The sequence below is a fragment of the Athene cunicularia genome (genome assembly GCF_003259725.1).
Source record: "Athene cunicularia isolate RWA chromosome 2 unlocalized genomic scaffold, athCun1 chr2_part1, whole genome shotgun sequence".
In the NCBI taxonomy this organism is placed as follows: domain Eukaryota; kingdom Metazoa; phylum Chordata; class Aves; order Strigiformes; family Strigidae; genus Athene; species Athene cunicularia.
The window spans coordinates 62,963,170-62,982,784 of record NW_020799095.1 but is presented as its reverse complement, the minus strand read 5'-3'; the positions used below and the strand labels follow the sequence as shown (position 1 = coordinate 62,982,784).

At 36.8% G+C, this 19,615-nt stretch overlaps 1 protein-coding gene across 1 annotated transcript in view; it reads left to right on the top strand.

The window, feature by feature from the left end:
- The window catches only part of EXOC2 (exocyst complex component 2), a 116,815-nt gene extending 103,180 nt beyond the window's left edge, over nucleotides 1-13,635 (top strand). Inside the window, exons 23-27 of the mRNA XM_026842710.1 lie at nucleotides 2,354-2,409; nucleotides 5,541-5,663; nucleotides 7,975-8,036; nucleotides 9,507-9,566; nucleotides 11,818-13,635. Of these exons, the coding sequence (XP_026698511.1) occupies nucleotides 2,354-2,409; nucleotides 5,541-5,663; nucleotides 7,975-8,036; nucleotides 9,507-9,566; nucleotides 11,818-11,911 (395 nt within the window). The 3' untranslated portion in view covers nucleotides 11,912-13,635. The remainder of the gene's footprint in view (nucleotides 1-2,353; nucleotides 2,410-5,540; nucleotides 5,664-7,974; nucleotides 8,037-9,506; nucleotides 9,567-11,817) is intronic.
- Nucleotides 13,636-19,615: the final 5,980 nt, after the last annotated feature.

Below are 19,615 nucleotides of genomic sequence, written 5' to 3'. Positions count from 1 at the left end.
AGTAAAAACACACAGTTTCCACATGAAAGATCATACTGTTGCAGGATGACACCGGTAGGCAACCAAAAGCTGAATACCATATAGGTTTGCAGCCTAAGATCAACACCTTGCACCCTGAGGTGTATTGCAAACCAGCTACCAAATTCGCCCTGTACCTCTTGATGTGATTTGCATACCACCGTTTCAGTGCCTGCTCAAGTTGTATTTGCTTGTGGGACATGATACAGATTTTGGCCTCTGTGATAGGAAGACTGCAGAGGATTTAAACTGGGGCAGAGTGAAGTAGAAGGAGGAAAACAATAGAAGAGGAAAAAGGAAGAGGGTGTTGCATTTCCACATATACCTGTGATCTTTTGGTGTGGTTCAAGTAGTGGTGTGTAGCATTCTTACTTTGTTTTGCAGGTTACAGGGGAGGAAAAAAAAGTCTGTTTCATAAAATTTCTGGTATTGCACTATTCCTCTCTCCCTTCTTTGTTGCAAAAAATTACTAAGAGAAAAAAATTACACGCTTACAACCTAGTATACTATGCTGTTTGACTTGTTGGTTTATTTTAATTAAGAGTGACAGATTTTTCAAGGAACAGAATAAAGATAGCAAAAAAAGGCATTACAGATGTTTTGGAATGTGTGGGAAAAGACTTGTATTTTTCTTTACCTTTTTCATCTGCATCTCTTCCAAAGTGAAAATAGAACATTCCTTCTAAAAAGATCTTCTTTTGTATGTTCAGAAACCTAACTGCTTTTAGTGAGAGCAGCAAAATCTTTGATGCTTTCCTCTTCTCTGTGAATTTTGAAACAGAGACTGCCTTGATACACAGGCCTATGTGCAGAGCTCAGCTATGTCTCTCCTTCCACTTCCCTCAAGCACCCTTGCTTCTGACAGGAGACCCATGATGCCTTCCAGGAAGCACCTTCCAATCTAAACTCCAGGCTGCATCGCAATTGCATCGCGCAGTGTAGCCACAGGTGATGAAAGTGTTTGTACCTCATGCAAGGGGATCCTTTTGTTCTTTCATACTACTCTTGTAAAATGTTTGTCCATAATTGTCTAAGTAAGAAAGATCTTGAGGTGCGTTGCGGGACAGGCACAACTGAGATGGCAGTTGTGAGACATGAGACTATTCTCCCATCGAATAATGCAGTTTGATCTCAGCTAACTCCTTTTTAAAGCTTTTTTTTTTTTTTGTAGCAGGATTAAGTTGCTGCATTAGTGTTATCTGAGGAAAAGTGGAGCAAGATGAACTGATTAAAGGTTCACTTTGTAACTTTTATAACAGCAGCCTTCATCACACTGCTCTCTGGGGTGTGTGGTCTCACTAGTCTTTGTCCATGATTCTGATCTTTTACTGTCAATTGAATATACCTGAAGGGAGTGATGGAGTCATTGCACTTTCTCTGATTTATGCTAGAGCAATTGAAATCAGAAGTTGAGGTCATGTGGATGGGTAACACGCTCTCATTACTTTGTGTTGTACTTCCAACATTTACACATACTTTAATTAAATGCTTTCCAATTTGCCTTTGCGTACAAAGTGAAGTGCCCAGAACAGCAAATGGGGCAATTTTAGATTTTTTCGATTTTAGATCATGCACAACTGGAGACCAGGTCTGGGAAGTTACTCCAGAATTATAGCAGTGTAGGGGACTAAGAGCCTATAGTAACTGGAGCTTACCCTGCTGGATGTCCTTCTGCTTAGAATTTCCTTTCTAGTATAAATTGACAAACACTTCATATGCTTGGTATAGAAAATGCTTATTTGACTTCTCCACCCTCCCCAAGAGGAAATTTCTACTAAGGCATGACATCTCCTATAAACTACTATGAGTAATATTTTCTGAACCACTTTCACAGAAATAAGTCCCTGCTATTTCTATCTATAATAATAATTCATAGTCGAAGAAGCTGATAATGTAGTATGATCTTCTTGAAGACTTGTACAAACAATACCCCTTGCCTTCTCTGTTTCTATAGAATTTACCAAGCTGTGGTGCAAGTTCTGTGCCATGGTATGTGTATTCTAGGAAGACATTCAGAGTTTATTTTTTAATAATGCTAGGTTTTTATTAAATTGCAAAATTTGTGAAATTGGGTTTCCAGAGGAGAAGAAGAATACTGAAACAGGAACCTGCTGGCTTTTTTAACCTTCTGCTGTAAGGAAATGTGCCTTTCTCCATTTGATTTGAAAAAGGAAATAGACTGTTGGTGTGGCTATGGAACTTTCTCTTTCTGCCTCTGATTGCAAAAGTCTTAGTGAAAGAATGAAAAGAAAAAGTATAGTACCGAACAGTAGAATATTATGGCTTTGAGACAACAGAATGAAAGTAAGTAATTGTGCTGTTTATTTTGTTTCAGGTGTCAGAAACTATTTGAAAGAAGCATTAGTGAATATCATTGCTGTGCATGCAGAGGTGAGAAAAACTTCAGATTTTTTCATGCTTTCATTCATATGAACAATTTCAGTGCACTTTGCTTGGTAAATCCTGGCTTTCATCACCAGTGCAAATTGTACCTCTGTTGAAGTGTCCTCATTACAGATGTAAGTGCTTTGGGTTAGGTTTAGCCAACCAAGTATGCAACTGCTAACTTTTTTAAGGGGAGGAGGAGATGAACAGTTACTGTTTATCCTCAGTAACACTCCATTACACTTTTTTGTTTCCACTGTCTGATGAAGAGGAAAGCCAAAGTCTAAAGCTCAATTCTTCCCTTTTCATGCAGTTTAAAAAGAGAGCGAGCGATGATGCTCACTTTCTCTGATCATTTTCCACAACATAGGAAAATGAGCTTGTGCTTCACTTTGGAAGAAATGTTCAACATATGCCACTTGGAGTGAAAAGGCAATATATGCCATTCTTGTATACAGGATAAAAAATGGAAACCTAAAACCAGAAAGCTTTATAGTCTCTGTACAGCACAAATTGTGTTTGAAATACTTAGGTAATGGCTTATGGAAGGGAGTGCATATTAAAATTAAAATATTATTATTAAAATAATATGCTTGCAGGCCTGCAGTTATTTGGCCTTTTGAAATAATACGCAGGAATTTTCTGTACTCCTTTAAATCACAGCCTCTGTTCTACATCCTCCTTCCTTCTAATCATCAAGACTGTTAACAGATTACTATTGTTCCTGATACAAGCATTGGTAATAATATCACTCTTCCCTTTCAAAATATACCACAAGTATAGCGGCTCTGCCTTTTCCATCTACCTAAAATCTGATGAGTTTCACTTGAGGTTTTTGTTTATTTTATTCCTCCTTAAATTACAAGGATTCATATAAATTAAAATATTTTTCAGAAACTTTAAATATCACTTGCAATATTTCTTACTCAATTTTAGTATTTACTTAAAAGTTTTTACAAAAGCATTGCTGATTTTACCAAACGCTTCTAAATGAGGGAATAAGCAACACCAAAATATATACCAACATGATGTTAATTTTTGACTTTATTTTTCAGTGTAATGGGAATTAATAAAAATGAAAATGAGAGGTTTTGCTTTAAAAAAAAATCAAAAGCATTTGTGACTTACTGAGCTAATCCTGTAAACATGTATACTTACCAAACTGCTGAAGCAGAAAGGTGCACTGCCTTGTTGACTTCATTGGGACAGATACTGATTTCGGCCCAAATAGTGTTGCCTTATAAATTTCTAGATATGAAATATTACAGAAATATGAAATGTGTGTCAAGATGAAACTCCCATTTCCACTATTCTCTGGTGAAATTCTGTAAGCTGGGTCAGATTTAAGTTTAGTTAGCAAGGCTGCAAGTTTCTGTAGTTTGAAACAGCAAAAATTAACTATCAGCTGAACAGCAAGCATGGACTGAAGAGGAAAGAAAATTGTTTCTCTACCCTTGAATTCAAATTTAATTGAAATTAGAATAAGGGCTTCTTATTGCAAATTTGTGATGATTCACCATTGCTAAGAATTTTTTTTCCTGGATTCTGTATAGTAACTTCAAGAGTGCTCATTGTGGGCACATCTTATTCTCTTCTCAGTAAAAGATTTTTGGATGTGTTCCTGGTATGTTTGTGTTGAATTGCTCAGCAGTATTCGCTTCTGAATAAGATGACCCCTTCCCAAATCATTACTGGTTGGGTTTGGGTTTTTTTTTATTTCTTACCGTACAGCTAAGTATGTCACTCAGCTTTTGTGTGTTAAAACAGGCTGCATGTTTGAATTAGCAATGATAACAGCTGAGAGCTGTGGTCAGTGTACTTAGCCTATAGTGCAGACATGCCTTTTGGAATGGTCAGCTTTATGGGATCCCTGATACATAATTTATTACTTAAATCACTGAAAACTGTAGGAATCTTGCATTCTCTCCACATGCACACACCCCTTACTTTTGCACACATGAATATCTTCTGTCAATTACTAGATCTCATGTCTGGCAAGGAAATATAAACTTCACGTAAAGCAAAGGTATTCTAGCAAAAAATCATTCCAACACTTTTAATTTTTTAGATCATTTTAAAGCAGAGGTTGAGGGGAGAAAGTGTTTAAAAACTATGCAGTTAATTTGACTTCTTGCACCACTCCAGTCATGTCATCTTCAGTTCCTTGTGTCATCATCTACCCCAACCCTGCACAGGTTTAGTGCAGCTTTTTCATCACCTTTAAGTCTTGACACAAGTTTAGTCTGTCTAACCTATAATCTCACTTCCCTCCTGTATTCCAACCTCTTGGCCTGCATTTTCTCCAATTTTGTGTAGATTTTTTTTTTTTTAATTCACCAACAATTTCTCGCTTCCTTAAAGCTCCCTTTAAGGAAGACTGGTTTCTTCATACTTTCCTTCAGGCATAGATCTAATGTTTATTTTTGTGTTGCTGTTGTTTTGCAGTTGCTATTCTGAACCTCAGATGGAGGATCCAAGTACCACTTTAAATAGTTATACAAATAAGCAGTTAAAAAAATGGTCTTGATGCATGGAAAAAAACAGTAAGGTGTAATGGTTTTGCCAGGGAACTGATAAATGGCAGCGGTAGAAGAATCTAAAAGAAAATCCATTATGCCACCATACTCTCAAATCCTTTCAAAGCTTATCTCTGCCACAAAGCATAAAGGCACTAGCCATTTGACAGTGTTCAAATATAAAAGATTCTAGAAGAAATAGCAAAATATGTGGGTAAAAAGTGGCTGAATGTGTAATTGGATTAGTCACATAACCCCAAATAAAGGTGCTATCTACCAAACAGCAGTCTACATAAAGCCACCTGACTACCTGTATCCATCAGCTGAGAGCACATATTTTGAAGTCTAGCTAATTTTAGGCATTTCAAGAAATCTGTCATTATCACATATCATATAGCTAACATTGCTATTAACAGAGGTGATTGATCAAAGCACGGGGCAAGTATCAAAAGAAATCCTTGATGTCCTACTTGGTTTTGACTTTTTTTTTTTGGTCCAATGATAAAATTTAAGTTGTCCTTTCAATCAAAGTGTTTAATGCTTTTTACTAAAATGTTACTGTAGAAAGTATTTCTGTTAATATAGCTATTGTGCTCATGATTCTTCATTCATAAAAATCAGGTGTTTACCATTTCCAAAGACTTAGTTCATCGGGTAATGTCAAGGGTTGTAGAAGCAGTCTCTGAAGAATTGAGTCGACTGATGCAGTGTGTTTCATCCTTCAGCAAAAATGGAGCTTTACAGGTACCTGAATACTTTGTATTGTCAAACATCTGACTCTAGAAAACTGAGAGAGAGGTATAATCTATGTATTTGTTAGATTTATTGGAGCAGTGAAAGCAAGGAGATAAAAAGGATTAGTATACAACCTATTTCAGATTTATGGATACATATCCTTTGGGATACTGGTTCTTGTGTTTGATTATGTTTTAGTATTGTCTATGTGTCTGAATGCATAAAAGGTTGCCTGTATCCTAAGAGATAAAAAGCATCATAATGGTATCTGTTTGCAATGTTGTTCAATACTGTCATTGATGTGTCATAAAAAATTACTTTAAAAGAAAAAACAATTTTGTGATACTTCAAAATTTTAAAATCTTGAAAATATGGTGTGGTAGGATCTTGCAAGTCTTTGCAAAACTAGTCACTTGTCTCAGACTATTTCTGCTTTAGCACTTTGTTGCAGCAAAGGTAGAACAGATACACTTAGACTGCCTTCTACATATATGACTGGATTGGTAGCTGTACTTGCTATGGATAAGTTTTAAAGAATTCTAAGAAAAAAATCCTTTTTTTAAAAGAAATCCCTTTGAGTCAATGATTGCTATGGCTGTAACAGGTGAGAACAGCAAACTCCCAGTTTTCATTGCACATGACAGCATTCTTGCATTATGATTAGAAAATAATTATCCAATTGCAAGCCTTGTTTTCCAGTTGTTGGTAGTAATTGCATTGGACAGAGAATTCGTGTAGGAAGATCACAGCCAAGTAAGATTGACTGCCTGTTTAAAACCAAATCAATGAATACCAACAAATCTACCCATATATAAATTTTGTTTGACTAGACAACCCACCATTTGAACTTGCTGCCTAAACCCATAATTGAACGTATTTTCTCTCCCTACTTTACAGTTGTCACTCATAGTCTTTTTCTGTTCCTCTGAACATAGAAAATCCTGTCTGGCAGACAGTAGCGGTGTGAGTGTGATCTGAGCCCAGTTAGACTGATCAAAAAATACCCATTCCTAAAGAGAAACCTGAATCTATATTCCCACATCCCATGACCCATAACTTTGCAGGGTTTGTCCTTCCACCATGTTTATTTAGGCTGTGGTACTAACGTGACGCTTCCTCACTGTGACACTTCCCCATTGGTACTGCTACACCCTAAAATGTAGGAAAGACACCAGATTCTTTTGTGTAGGACTTCAAAAAGTCCAAGGCTGTTCAGCTTGGAGCACCATACAAAAAGAGGTGAAACATTCTGGGATGAGAAAAGCATTTCTTATGAGTATAAAATTGGTGGGTGGCTATGTTGTCTTGTGCCAGAAAGTTCTGACACTAAAAAAACCATAAATCTCAGCTGGCTTACTGCCTAGGGGAGAGATGAGGGGAAAACCAAAGCCTTTCATTAGAAGATGTCTGTGTTGCATTATAAAAAGTTTTGGTTTAAAAGATTAATGTCATATTAGTTGGGTCTTAATGTAGATCATTTTCAGTAATGGCGAAGAGGATTAAATTTTATCTATATGATCAACAAGAATGGAATATGGATTTGGATGAAGTTCACTTTATATTTTTTAATTAAATTACTTAAAGTATTGGTCATGTGCAGAATGTTTCTATTTCAAATAAAACCTGTGATGATAATGATTGCTTTTCAAAGCCTAAAGAACAATCTGTGAAATTTGTTTAATCTTTTGAGTTCATTTTCCACCATAATTTTCCTAAGTAAAAATTATTGCCTAGACACACAGTACACTGCAGGATTAAAATCCCCAAGCTTGTGTGCCCACCAGGTGACAGACAAGAAGCAGAGCACAACCATTCTACTTCCTCATCTGATGGAAAAAAATAAATTCAACAGGAAAACCAGAATAAAATGTGTATTGACAGATTTTTGTACCCTTGTGTTTCCTTCCTCCCTGGCCAAGCCATGCTGTGAGAAGTTAAGCTCACTGTATTTAATTAAAAAAAAATATATATATATTAAGGTTGCATCCTTCTATCTTTCTATCACAGTACAGAAAAGATGGAACAGGATTGAAGATTTATTACTGTTACTGAGAGACAAACCAATGTCCTTAGACTGCTACATAGTAACCATACAGTTTGACTTGAATCAAAAGTATGAAGTTGTTCCTTTTAGTAGTCTCATGACATAACAGCATGGCAACACAGAATACAGGAAACAAACTGTTAAAAGTCAAGGCTTCTTACAGCTGCAGTGTGCAATAATATTTGCCTCTAAAAAAGATGAAACTTTCGGATACTGGTATTCGCTTGATGAAAGGACACTGTGTCATTGTTTCAATATCTGTATTTTTGTCTTTAGGCAAGACTTGAAATCTGTGCGTTGAGAGATACTGTGGCCATATACCTAACACCTGAAAGCAAGTAAGATGTGCTGTAATGTCTGTTTTTTCAATGTAATGGAATCCTTGGTAAACATGCAAAAACACATAATGTCGATTAAGAAATTTTACTTCAAATAGGATATGTGATATACTAGGTAAATATACGAAAACCAGATTACTAGCAAAGTTTTATCAGCTGAAAGAAAATAATTACTTTTTTTTGTTTTTACTTGAATTTTTAGACACAAACTAGTATTAAGCACTCAAAAAAAAAAAAAAAAAAAAAAAAAAAGCAGAGGAAAATGCAAGACAAAAGCAGATGTCACTGAATTTTAACCAGTTTTTCACAGCAGTCTCATAAAGCACATGGCAAAGAACCTGCCAGACACATCAGAGAGGCTACAGAACCGGTCACTGGCAGGATCCCCTTACAGGGATATAGAGAATACCATACTCCTGCTCCACACACCTCATCGGGGAAAGTGAACTCATTTGTCTCTTAAAATGAAAGCCTTCAAAAGGCTTTCAGCAGTTTTATCATTTCTCAGTGAGGTCCAAGACCAAAGATAAATAGTGTGGGACACTCTCACACATCAATATAAAGGAAGAAAGAAAAGCATTAGCAGCATCAGTGGCTGATGCAGTCAAGACATGAAAACAGACAGTCTGTGATAGCTGTCAGCAGTTTTGAGTAAAGCTGAAATTTCTGGGTGATTATGTTGGGGATTGGATATGAGCAGGTTCATTCATTATTTTAATTACCTACACTTCTGTTAGGATTGACGTCACGTGTTCCCACAGGTGGCAGTTTGGTCATCTTAGCTAATCAGCATTTTTTAGGAGACATTGCAAGGCTTGAGGACCTAATATGTCTTCATAGTGTCATAGGTAGTGTCCTGTGGTGTCACTGCATTCCATTTCAAAAGACTATTTTCATGTCTGATAGTGATGACAACCTCTAAATGAAAACTACTTGGCTCTGGCTCAAACTGGGTAAAATGGAAGTGGCATTGCCTCTAACCAGCATAGGGGCAAAGCACAATGAACCCTGGAAGCTGGAACTTCATAGATGCCTGTTTGTTCCTGGACTTATCACTAGTAATAAGTCATCATATTGATCTTTTACTGACAAGATTGTGCCTATTGTGCAGGTCCCACGTTGTTCAATCTTCTCTGATGGTCACTTAGTTTGAAGCAGAAGGCAGGCTGGCAATTATCTGTAATTCTTGAAGAGTCCAGAATGTTAAGCACAGTCTTAAATGGGCTGCTGTTTTAACATTTCCTGTTGATGTATGGTATACCTCACATTAGGAGTGTCAACAGACCTGCTTGAACCTGTGACCACTTTATGTTCAATTTGCACATGAATGTCAGGTCTCAAGTTAATATTTTGTCTATTTATTGAAATAAGAATGGATAAAATATAGCATATCTCCATGGAATTTATAGAGAGAAACTGAGTGCTGAGACTTGTACCAGTGGAATATGAATATTCTTTTTTTTCTTGCAGCTCAAGCTTTAAGCAAGCTTTGGAAGCCTTGCCTCAGCTCTCAAGTGGAACTGACAAAAAGTGAGTATAATGCACCTTTTTGTCTCCTTTCTGGTCTCTGGAGCCATTGCTTTTTACTCTTCTGTAAGAACTTTGTTATAAGAGAGTTAATGTTCACTGTATTTGACGCTTCTGAAGAGCAGAAGCCTCTTTGGACAGAGTTAAGAATAAGCTAAATCCTTATTCATCATGGCCTATTAAATTACAAGGAAGAGCCAATGGCTTTGTGGCATATCCCTTTTGCCCATCCTGCTCTTATCAGTTCAGTGTAACTTTGTCTTTATTTTGTAATTTCAGTCTATTTTAGCCTTCCATGTTAATCTTAAAGTTTCTGTGAGGTCACTTGTCTTACTGAATCCAGCAGCAGGGAAAAAAAAAAAAAAGGCCAAGGACCAAACTCCAAGCTGTTGCCAGCTGATATATGATGAACTCTCAAAACTGGCCTGTTTCATCTTAAAAACAAATAAGCAGGGTCTTTTGGTCATTCTAAACATCAGGAAGGAGAAGTTTTGGGTCCCTCCTTCCCCACCATAGCAACCTTTGACAAGCAAACTGCTTTGCTGCCTCCAACCAAGTATTTGGTAGTCTGTTTTATAAGCATAGCTTAATAAAGAGCAGTACAGTAAAACTAGGATGGATTTGTAATGAGTATATTAGTACAAGTATAGATGTTTTTGAACTTGAGATTGGTATTATGGTACTTTCAGGAACTGAACTGCATCAAATCAGTTTGCACTTAACAGTCAGAATTTAGAATATTTTGTAGACACATGAAGAGACTGTTTGTGCAGCCCGTGGTCTGCAGACTGTGCCTTCTTCCAGATGTCCTGTCTATTTATTCAGACCTACTCCTCGCTAGCCACAACAAGTCTCAAGATACCTCCTTGACTTACTTAGTTTTTATGCTTTATTAAAGATAAGAATCAGTTTTGAGTAAGGAGAGTTCTTTCAACTCAGACTTTCCGAAACACCTGTAGAATTGATTTTTTTTTTTTTTTTTTTTTTTTACAAGCATTTGAGCTTCATGGGACAGATGAGAATTGAGAACTGCATCATTTTTACCTCTGTCTCAGAGTTTTGAGCCCTAGACAGTGCAAAACTTGTTCTGTTTCCCAGGTCATTATAGCATAATTGTCATCATTATAGGCAGCTCATGGTAATCTACATGTGTTCGTGTAAAATAAAGCACATCTGTGCACTGACTTAGAGTTGTTAATTTCTGTTCATTCACAGTATTTACTGTGATACTAAATTGTGAATGTGGCCATAGTCATCTTCCAGAGGACCTGCTGAAGAAGCAGATCCTGATTTTATGGTTCAAGTTGCTGTTCTTGGGTTTGGGGTTTTTTTAACATACAGAATAATTTCATCTGTTACTGGCTATTGAATAATCACAGCTTGCCAAAAAGTTGAGGTGATAACAAGTCTGCCATGTCTAGCTTGTTTTTGAAATAGAGCAAAAAGTTCAGAGAACACATTCTTCCCTAGAAGATGGGAAAAAATAAAACACACGTGCAAGACTGTAAAACTTCATAATGAATCTCCACTGTTAGTGATAAATATCTCCTACAACAGAGCCATCAACACCCTTGGTCCTATACCTGTAGTTTGTGGAATATAATAAATTTTATCTACTGTACCAAGTACCTTCTTGGCAGATATGTAGATGTAAACAAACCATTGTTATGCTCCAAAATGAATTCATACATAGTTTGTTATCTAAGAAGGACAAAAACACATGGTTGCCAGTGTTCCTTCTAGAACAGTCATACCATCATGACAGCCATGATGCTTAAGAGAAATCAATGAAAGACCTTCCAAAGACAAGTCTGAGAACTGAAATTCACAATTCAGCTGTGCATGAAAGCCATAGCCTTGATAAGGTTTACTGGTTTTATGGAACGTAGTCTGGCAGTTCCTGGATTTTCCTTTCAGAAGTATCTTACAGCACTCTCTACCAGTCCTTTTGTCATTGTTTTGCAAATATGTTTCTCGAGATGATGATCTTTATCTGGAAGGAAAGCTATATAAAGGGTTATTTTATCACCTTGGTAAAATAATCTGTGGCTAAGCCCTCCTCTGGCTACAGATCATCCTGACGTATTGGTATACTTTTAATTATCTGTAGTATTCAGATATTTGAATAGATCCAATTTTAGGCCTTTTATTTAAGCAGACAATGTACTTGGAGTCACAGACAGAGTAGCCCAAACTTTTGGCAATTGTTTCCTTTTCAGAATCTGCCAGAGTTGTAACTGTTTTCTTTTTACAGGTTACTAGAAGAGTTACTAAACAAATTTAAAAGCAGCATGCACTTGCAGCTGACCTGTTTTCAAGCTTCTTCATCAGCAATGATGAAAACATAGTGACACAATGCAGGCAACTGCAAAGACAAATCTTAAATGTCACTCAGTTTTTCTGTACTTGTGTTCCTTTGAAGACCCTGAAGAAAACAAAAGGAATTTCACTGAAAAAGAAATTGAGAGATACAACTCTGAGTAATGGTATGGGGTATCCTGCTGAGTGAGACTTCTGGTCATAAATACCTTGATAAAATGGTTTTCTATCTACTGTATTGCATCCTGTGGAAAGGATTAAGCCAGTTTTGTTTATATACACTCGGCTGTATGTTCATGAAGAAATATACATTGGTGTTCTGCAATCTGTTTCATCTGTTAAAAATATATTGAAAAGTATTTTTAGCAAATGTCACCTTAAATTTGAGTATTACTCATGTTGATCAGTGTATTAATCTGTTGCAACAGTATCCCTGTACATCTAGAAAGTAAGTGACTGGAAGACTCAATTTCTATAAACTACTGAGAAGTATGTAATAAACATTACTATGTATAGCTGACAAATAAGTGTTCAGATACAACATGGAGGAGGACACTGCTTCTTTTGCATTTAATAATTATCACCTTTTTTTCCTGCTATCATCTACAGTTTGAGTGGTTGTAAGTCTGATTTCTTGGGAGGCTTTTATTTTCTTCTTTTTTTAATTAAACAAATTTCTCCCTTCTATTGGAATAATGATGGTAACATTCACATTTGTTGTAATCTCTCCTTTTGCTGGCAATTAACAGAAAAGCATTTCAAGTTTATAAGATTAGTAGAAGTCTTTTTAAAAACTGTTCAAATAAAATGTTCTTTGGTGTTATGGAGCAGAATAGTTAATAGCCTCTCACCCTGTCAGAAGTAAGCAGGAGCACAATGTCATTGGTTTTGCTGCTTCCTTCTCATTGTCTTTCCTTGTTCTTACAGGCTTACTACCACTGTCTTGCTCTTCCCTCTTGTCAGTCAGTCCTCTTTTCACTACCAGTTGTTGAATTGGTGCAGAGGGAAATAGGGATTCAGGAGGAAAGAACAATTTTGCTGTCATTAAGATATAGTTACACAAATATCAAGAACCATCTTCCCAACAGGGAAGATGTGACACTGACTTTCATTCTGGGACTTGATAGGAGATGCAGGAAGCTATAATAGGAGAGCAACTGCTAGAAAATGGTCTTGGTTTGGGGGGTGAGGAGTGGGTTTAATTTTATAACATAAATCATGACTTGCCAGTAAGTCATGCAGTAATAATGTATTCTTTCTGTATTTACAGTCACTTTGAGTGGGACTTTTCAGAAACAGTGCGCTGAGTTTTCAAACAATTTTTTAACGTCAACTCTTTTCTTTTGCCCGTTCAGTTATGTGCTTTAAAAATAGTGTACAGTTCCTGTAACGTGGAATACTGAAGCAACAGTTTGATGCACATGTATTTACTCATAAAAAAAATTGTGTGTAGTAGTAGCAGCATGTTGAATGGAAGCTTGAAACTTAAAATATATGTCACTATTGGCTTTCAGGGAGAATTGTTAAACACCTGGAGCAATGTTTTGTTAAATGTTGTTCATTCTTAGCTGGTCACTGTCTCATCTGCTGGTATTAACTGAAACAGTCATCCGATTAGCTCAATCTGTAAAGGATTTTGCTTCAGAATAATAAAATATTGAGATATGGTCATAAGCTCTTCTTGAATTCCTCACTTTGCAAGAAATGTAAATTTAGCCAGTCTACATTTTCTACATTTATATGTATTGAAAACATATTTTATCATCTGTCCCAGATTAATATATATTCAGTCATCTCTTTGCTGTAACATCATTCTCTTACTCATCTTCTCTTACAACAGCTTGTTGCTCATCTTTAAAACCTGAAATCAGATGTTTGTGTTTCTCAGGTAACACTTCAGAACATGTCATTGACAGCAAACAAGAGAATAATGTGTAAAGGATCAAAATATTACTTGAATTCAACCTGATATGAAATAAATGCTCACAGTCAATAAATTTCAATGTCCATTTGGTGGCATTAAGGAAGTCGGTAAGCATCCTGCTGCAATAGGATCTATTGGAATCCCTTTGCGTGGAAGGAAGGTTGGGGCTGCTGAGTCTTCATAGCCAACGTACAGCAGGCTGCAGTTCCTCTGAAAAGAGGATTGCAAAAAACAAGAAGTGGTCAGTGTGGGTTTTTTTTAAAAAAAAAAAAAAAAAAAAACAAACCACAAAACCTGTTCAAAGATACAATTAATGTAAAAACATATTATTGGAAGTGGAAGAAGAGGGGGAGACCACACCAAAATACACAGTTAGGGCTTGCAGAGAAGAGAGAGGCAACAAGGAAATCAAAGTAACAGAAGTGAAAGGCTCTGACATTTAAAGCAAAGGTAGATGCTGAAAACAGTACAAGAGAAAATGAAGTGAATTATTACATGAACTTTGAATATCTAGAAAAACCTAAAATCAGTACCCATTAGGAAAAAAATTGACACTGACATAACTTGAAAATATATCCCATTTGAGAGAAAAATTTAGGAAGTATCAAGGCTGTGAAATAGATCTTGCTAGAAGTAGGTAAAGACTTTATAGGAAAATTCAAGCATAATATGCTCTGAGATATTCAGCCTCTGGAAGTCTTGAGGCATTTTGCTATTACTGTATTTTGAACATTTGTTTTTGACTAGTCATGAGTAGTTCAGGAGGTAGGCAAAGAAATAATAAAAAGCAAATGCTGTATCAATGTACTGGGTCCCTGTGGGAATGACACAGAAAAAAAAAAATTAATTCCTCAGTAAAATGATTTGGAAGAAAGAGAAAAATTCATTACATGCATGGGTCTTAAACAGATCAAATAAGTAGCATGAAACAATGAAGAAATCCTGCTCCTTCTCACCGACAAAATGTTTCTTTTTTGAACATTTTTTCTAAAGAATATAAATTTGTGAAATGTGCTCATAGTGTGTCACTGACAAAGTTAAACACCTTCCTATAGCTTTCAAAAATCTACTTAGAGAGTTTAAAAATATAGAAAGAATCATAGTCCCACTAAGTTTCATGCATGTGCTGAATTTCAAGCACATGAATAGACATGAGTGCTTGCTCAGATCTCCTTTCAATGTTGCACACATGTGCCTGTCTTTTGAGGATCAGAGTTGTGTTCTGTGAACTAAACCCCTTGCATCTTTCTCTAGTTGCATAAGAAGGCCAAGGACTCTGACCAGTTTAATTTCACTGTATGGCAACAGAGAAGGAAATGAGAAATCTCTGCTGCGAGTGGTGCGGAGTTAGGCTTTGTAGGGGCACTTTTGGCTGCAGAGATAATGTGTGACTGTTAGTTTGTAAAAGTAGGTCCAGTCTCCCAACCTTTGCCAAAGCTATTGCATTTCCCTGCAGAGAGGGTACTTTATGCTGAAGGTGAGATTTTTTATTTTTTTTTTTTTGCTTTCTACCCAGACAGCCTTTAGCCTGCCAGAACTAAGGAAATATTTCTGAAGTAATAAGGATGTTTCTGTGGCTGTATTGGTAAGTAGAGAGATGCAGATAAAATAGAGCCCTAAAAACTAGCGTAATACTGTACGGAGTATTGAGTATGTATGTATTGAGTATTCAGTATGGAGCTGAAAGAAAAATAAATTTAGTTATTGCTTATTCTGATTCTACTTCAGTTAAAAATACTCCTACATATATTCAGAAAAAAAAAAAACAAGAATTGACTGTTGATATAAAAGAAGGTGTAATGGTGATTAATGTTTAAAAAAAAAAATTATGATAGAAGAATTTCTTGGACCTCTTTGCTGAGCCTACTGAATGACATGCAGAAAGTCCCTTGCCTGCAAACATACAACACTTAGCTAGGCAAAGCCCTAGGCAATACATCATAAAGAATATTCACAAATTTAACTCCTTTTTAACTTTAAATGTAGTGATAGACATTTTCTGTTTCTAATACCAGAGCAGGTAGAAGGTTGCTATTTCTTAGATACAATTTTGGCCTTGTAAGAAAGAAACATCAAGACAAGAATCATTTGCCATGGTTACACACAATCATCAGACAATGCTACACCTGGGATTTATACTTTCAAACCTGCTGCCAGGCCGTATTTAAGTCAACTCTAGCCAACTTCTTTGGACCTGTCATGCTAAAATACTCTTGAAGTGCTGTGATTTTCCTGAAAATATTAATTGATGCATTCATTGATACAATCAATATTGTTAATACTGTTCTTTGTGTCCACATAGGTGTCTGAACTCACTAAATTGAGGGAGTTTACATGTTTCGCACACCATAAACATACCACTATTTTTCTGTTTTCAGTCTATAATATCTCTAAAAATTAGAAGGGAAAGAACCTTAATCGCATCAGAATACATCAAAACTGAAGAATGAATGCAGTGCTCCCGCTGAAGCCTAAGATTCAAAATTCAGATCTGGATCTTTTAACATCATAAAGCTTTGGCTCTCCAGATCTGATCGGTAGGGTGCATCTTATCCTGGGACAGAAAGAGGGACCCCTGACGTATATAACATCTACAGTCTGTTTCTGACTGTTAAGAGCTGTAGTTCCTGCATGGCACTTAAAATGTTAACATCAGTCAGGAGTTAGTAATAGGTTGTGAATACTGTCAAAACAGGCAACAGCACATGCATTATTTAACTAGTAAGACACAATATGTTTTGAATTAGTCAGGCTTCCAGGTAGGTTGAAATATTTGGGATTTTGTTAAATGCAATGACAGACTTAAAGTAGGACTTTGTTCCTTCAGGCTTTCGGCATTTCTGGTCTAGCCATGTTCCTGGAGGAGTTCTGGGTAATAACCCTTATTCAAAAAAAAAAAAAAAAAAAAAGAATCTGGTGGGTTTAAAATTCACATTAAAAAAATAACAAAAAATCCTGCTCAAACATTTATCCCTAGTTACATTCCAGCCTGTGCATAGACTGATAAAGAGACGGTTCAATTTACCTGCTATGGATGTCCTCATTAGCAGTTTTCCTATTTTTCTGTTTTGGAGGTTAGCATTAAGTGTGCACACATTAGGATGTTTGTAGAGTTAACACATGCCATTGTTTCTTTTAATGTTGTTAAAGGAAGCCATAAAAAAACGCTAGATGGTTAATTATAGGCAAAAATAATTTTGAACAAGCTGTGTTATGTGTTAAAAGAGTATTTGGCTTCATGCGGTTGACAGCTTGTTTTCTGACTTTGCAGTACCCTACCAGAGGGGTTTTTTTGGCATGAAATAAAAGGGAAATCTGGGAATAACAGGGAACACAGTTTCATTAGGGAACATGATAGCCATTTCTCTCTTCACCTTTTTTAAGTTCCGTTTTTTAACCCCAGCTGGGGTTAAACCACGACAATATAGTGCTGCCATAGGTTAAAGAGGAGATTTGTGCAATTCAGCTCCCTTTCTCTTTGTGCTGTTTGAGCTTCAGAGCTCTAAAAGCTCGTCTTTAATGAAGTTATTAAGAGAGCATGTCTGAAATCATGTATTTATTTCAGAACAAGGTGTTTATCATGTGAATGATATATTACTTTCAGTATTACGTGACAGCCCAAGGGGGCTCTCATTTGGAGAGTCAGCAATGCACCCTTGAATTCCTTTAAAATAATGTGTGTTGATGAGTAACAAATGACACAGTTTGCAACATCTATCATTGCACAGAACAGCAAGGAAAACTTGCTGCTTTTGGGGTAGCAGCACCAACAGATGTGCTGTGGTTTATTTCTGGGATCAAACAAGGGGGCTCCTTTATCACACCTAATTTCTTCTAGTCTGAACTCCCAAAAAGACATCTGTGTTCCTTTTCTCCCATGCCCTCACTATTTAAAGGCTCATAATAGATTTTGTACAACTCTTCTTCAAGCACCCCTCCTTGAGGTCAAGACCAAGTAAGGGAAATCTTCAGCCAAATTCCTTTTCAATTGGAAAATTTAAACAACTTGTGGAAAAAGGAGTAAGACAATGGAAAGTGGAATCCAGCCTTATTTGTAACAGATGCTATTAACACGTGCTTAGTTTTATTGACTATTTTGGCATCCCTTCGCATCTTTCTTCTGAAATAACTAGTATTAAATGTTCGTTGCCAGTCTCAGGCAAAAGCACCTAAATAAAATGGCCTAATAGTCTCAATATAGATCACTAAAAATGCATTAAATACAAGTTAAGGATTAAGAATTATCTTTTCCTTCATTCCTGAAATGGGCTTGGGGGTGCAGGTAGAGGGAAGGACAACTTTGCTTAGCACTTCTGTGCACTGATGACACCTGTGCAGTCAATGCAGTTCTGATGTGACTGCAGATAACCAGGAGGCTCTGCATAGACTCAGACCCAAAGACCACCATGCCAAACTACTTCTAGATACACAATGATCTAGAAACAACCATGAGATTCTTTGTGTCGGTGTCAGGGGTTTCATGCTGCAGTACTAATGCAGCAAAATTTTTGTGGGCACAGATTCTGCTTCAACCAAGTGGAGTACATCCCTCACTTGTCTTGATTCATAAGCAGATTTTTAGCACAGAATGTCAAATCAGATAATTTATAAAGTAAATTTAGCAAAATGAGACAGTCTTCCTCACTGCTCATTACTCATTTTTTCTGATAAATTTCACTCATTTAACTAGATCGTACTTCTGCTCACAGAGGGGCTTCCCCTTCCAGCTTATCTTTTTAGATATTCAGCAGATAATTAAAATTCAAAATGTTAACGGTGCTACTTATTTTTAGACCCTGACATAAATATGGGCAGACATAGATTTGAAAATAATAGAGACCAGAAAGCTCTGAACCATTGGGGTAAAAAAATGTTGGTAGACACCTGTTGTAACCCTCTTTGGTATGGCTGGCACAGGGGAGGGAATCTCCATCCATGTGTCTTCAGAGATCTCCACCCATCCATGCTAGAGAGCAAGAGAAGGTGATATCTCAGTGCAGAGGACAAGATGATTCTCTGTAATAATTAAAATGCTTACAAAACTGAGTAAAACAAACCCCAGCAAAATTTTCTGTCTCACAAGGATAAAATCTGTTCTACATTTTGAAAGTTCCAGACTCAGCAACACAACTGTACTAATCCTGGCACAATATCTGAGGAAGATATCTCCCACAGGCACATTTTACCCTTGTGCAGCAGCATTGCCCAGGTTATCCTTTTGGGGCAATTTTGAAGTGTTGTGTCAAATGGGAAAGCTAATTTCTAGCTCACATAATTAATGACAGCTTTACCATCCCAGGTGATTCATGGATTAGTTCATGAGCAAAATATACAATTTTTCTGAGGGTCCCACATATGTGAATATTAAATCTCTTTTTGAACCTCAATAAACTCCTCTCCCTCAGCATCCTGCGTGCCACTACAATACATTTTGTATGTATGTCTTTTTCTCCTTCTAAGAGTACTTGCTACAGACCCTTCTGAATTGTGTTAGTCATAGCATGCTTCAGACCAGCCCCCTGAATGTACTTGGGGACCCCTTTCGTAGCACAGCAGAACCTCTGTATTTACTTTTCCAGTACCAATCCCATAATTTTATATGCCCAGCTTCGCAAGCAGATTTTGGTGCCTAAGGTGGGATGTAGGCAAAAGCCAGCAGTTGAAGAGCAGGCATGCAACACTCCAGCTCCTTGCCTGTGCCTGCAACTCCTCAACATGGTAAGCATATGCCTGGTTACCATCGTACTTGAAGGGGGTATGTGTGGCTGCCTGAAGCTGCCTGCAGTTGAGTACTGCTGATTAGCTACAG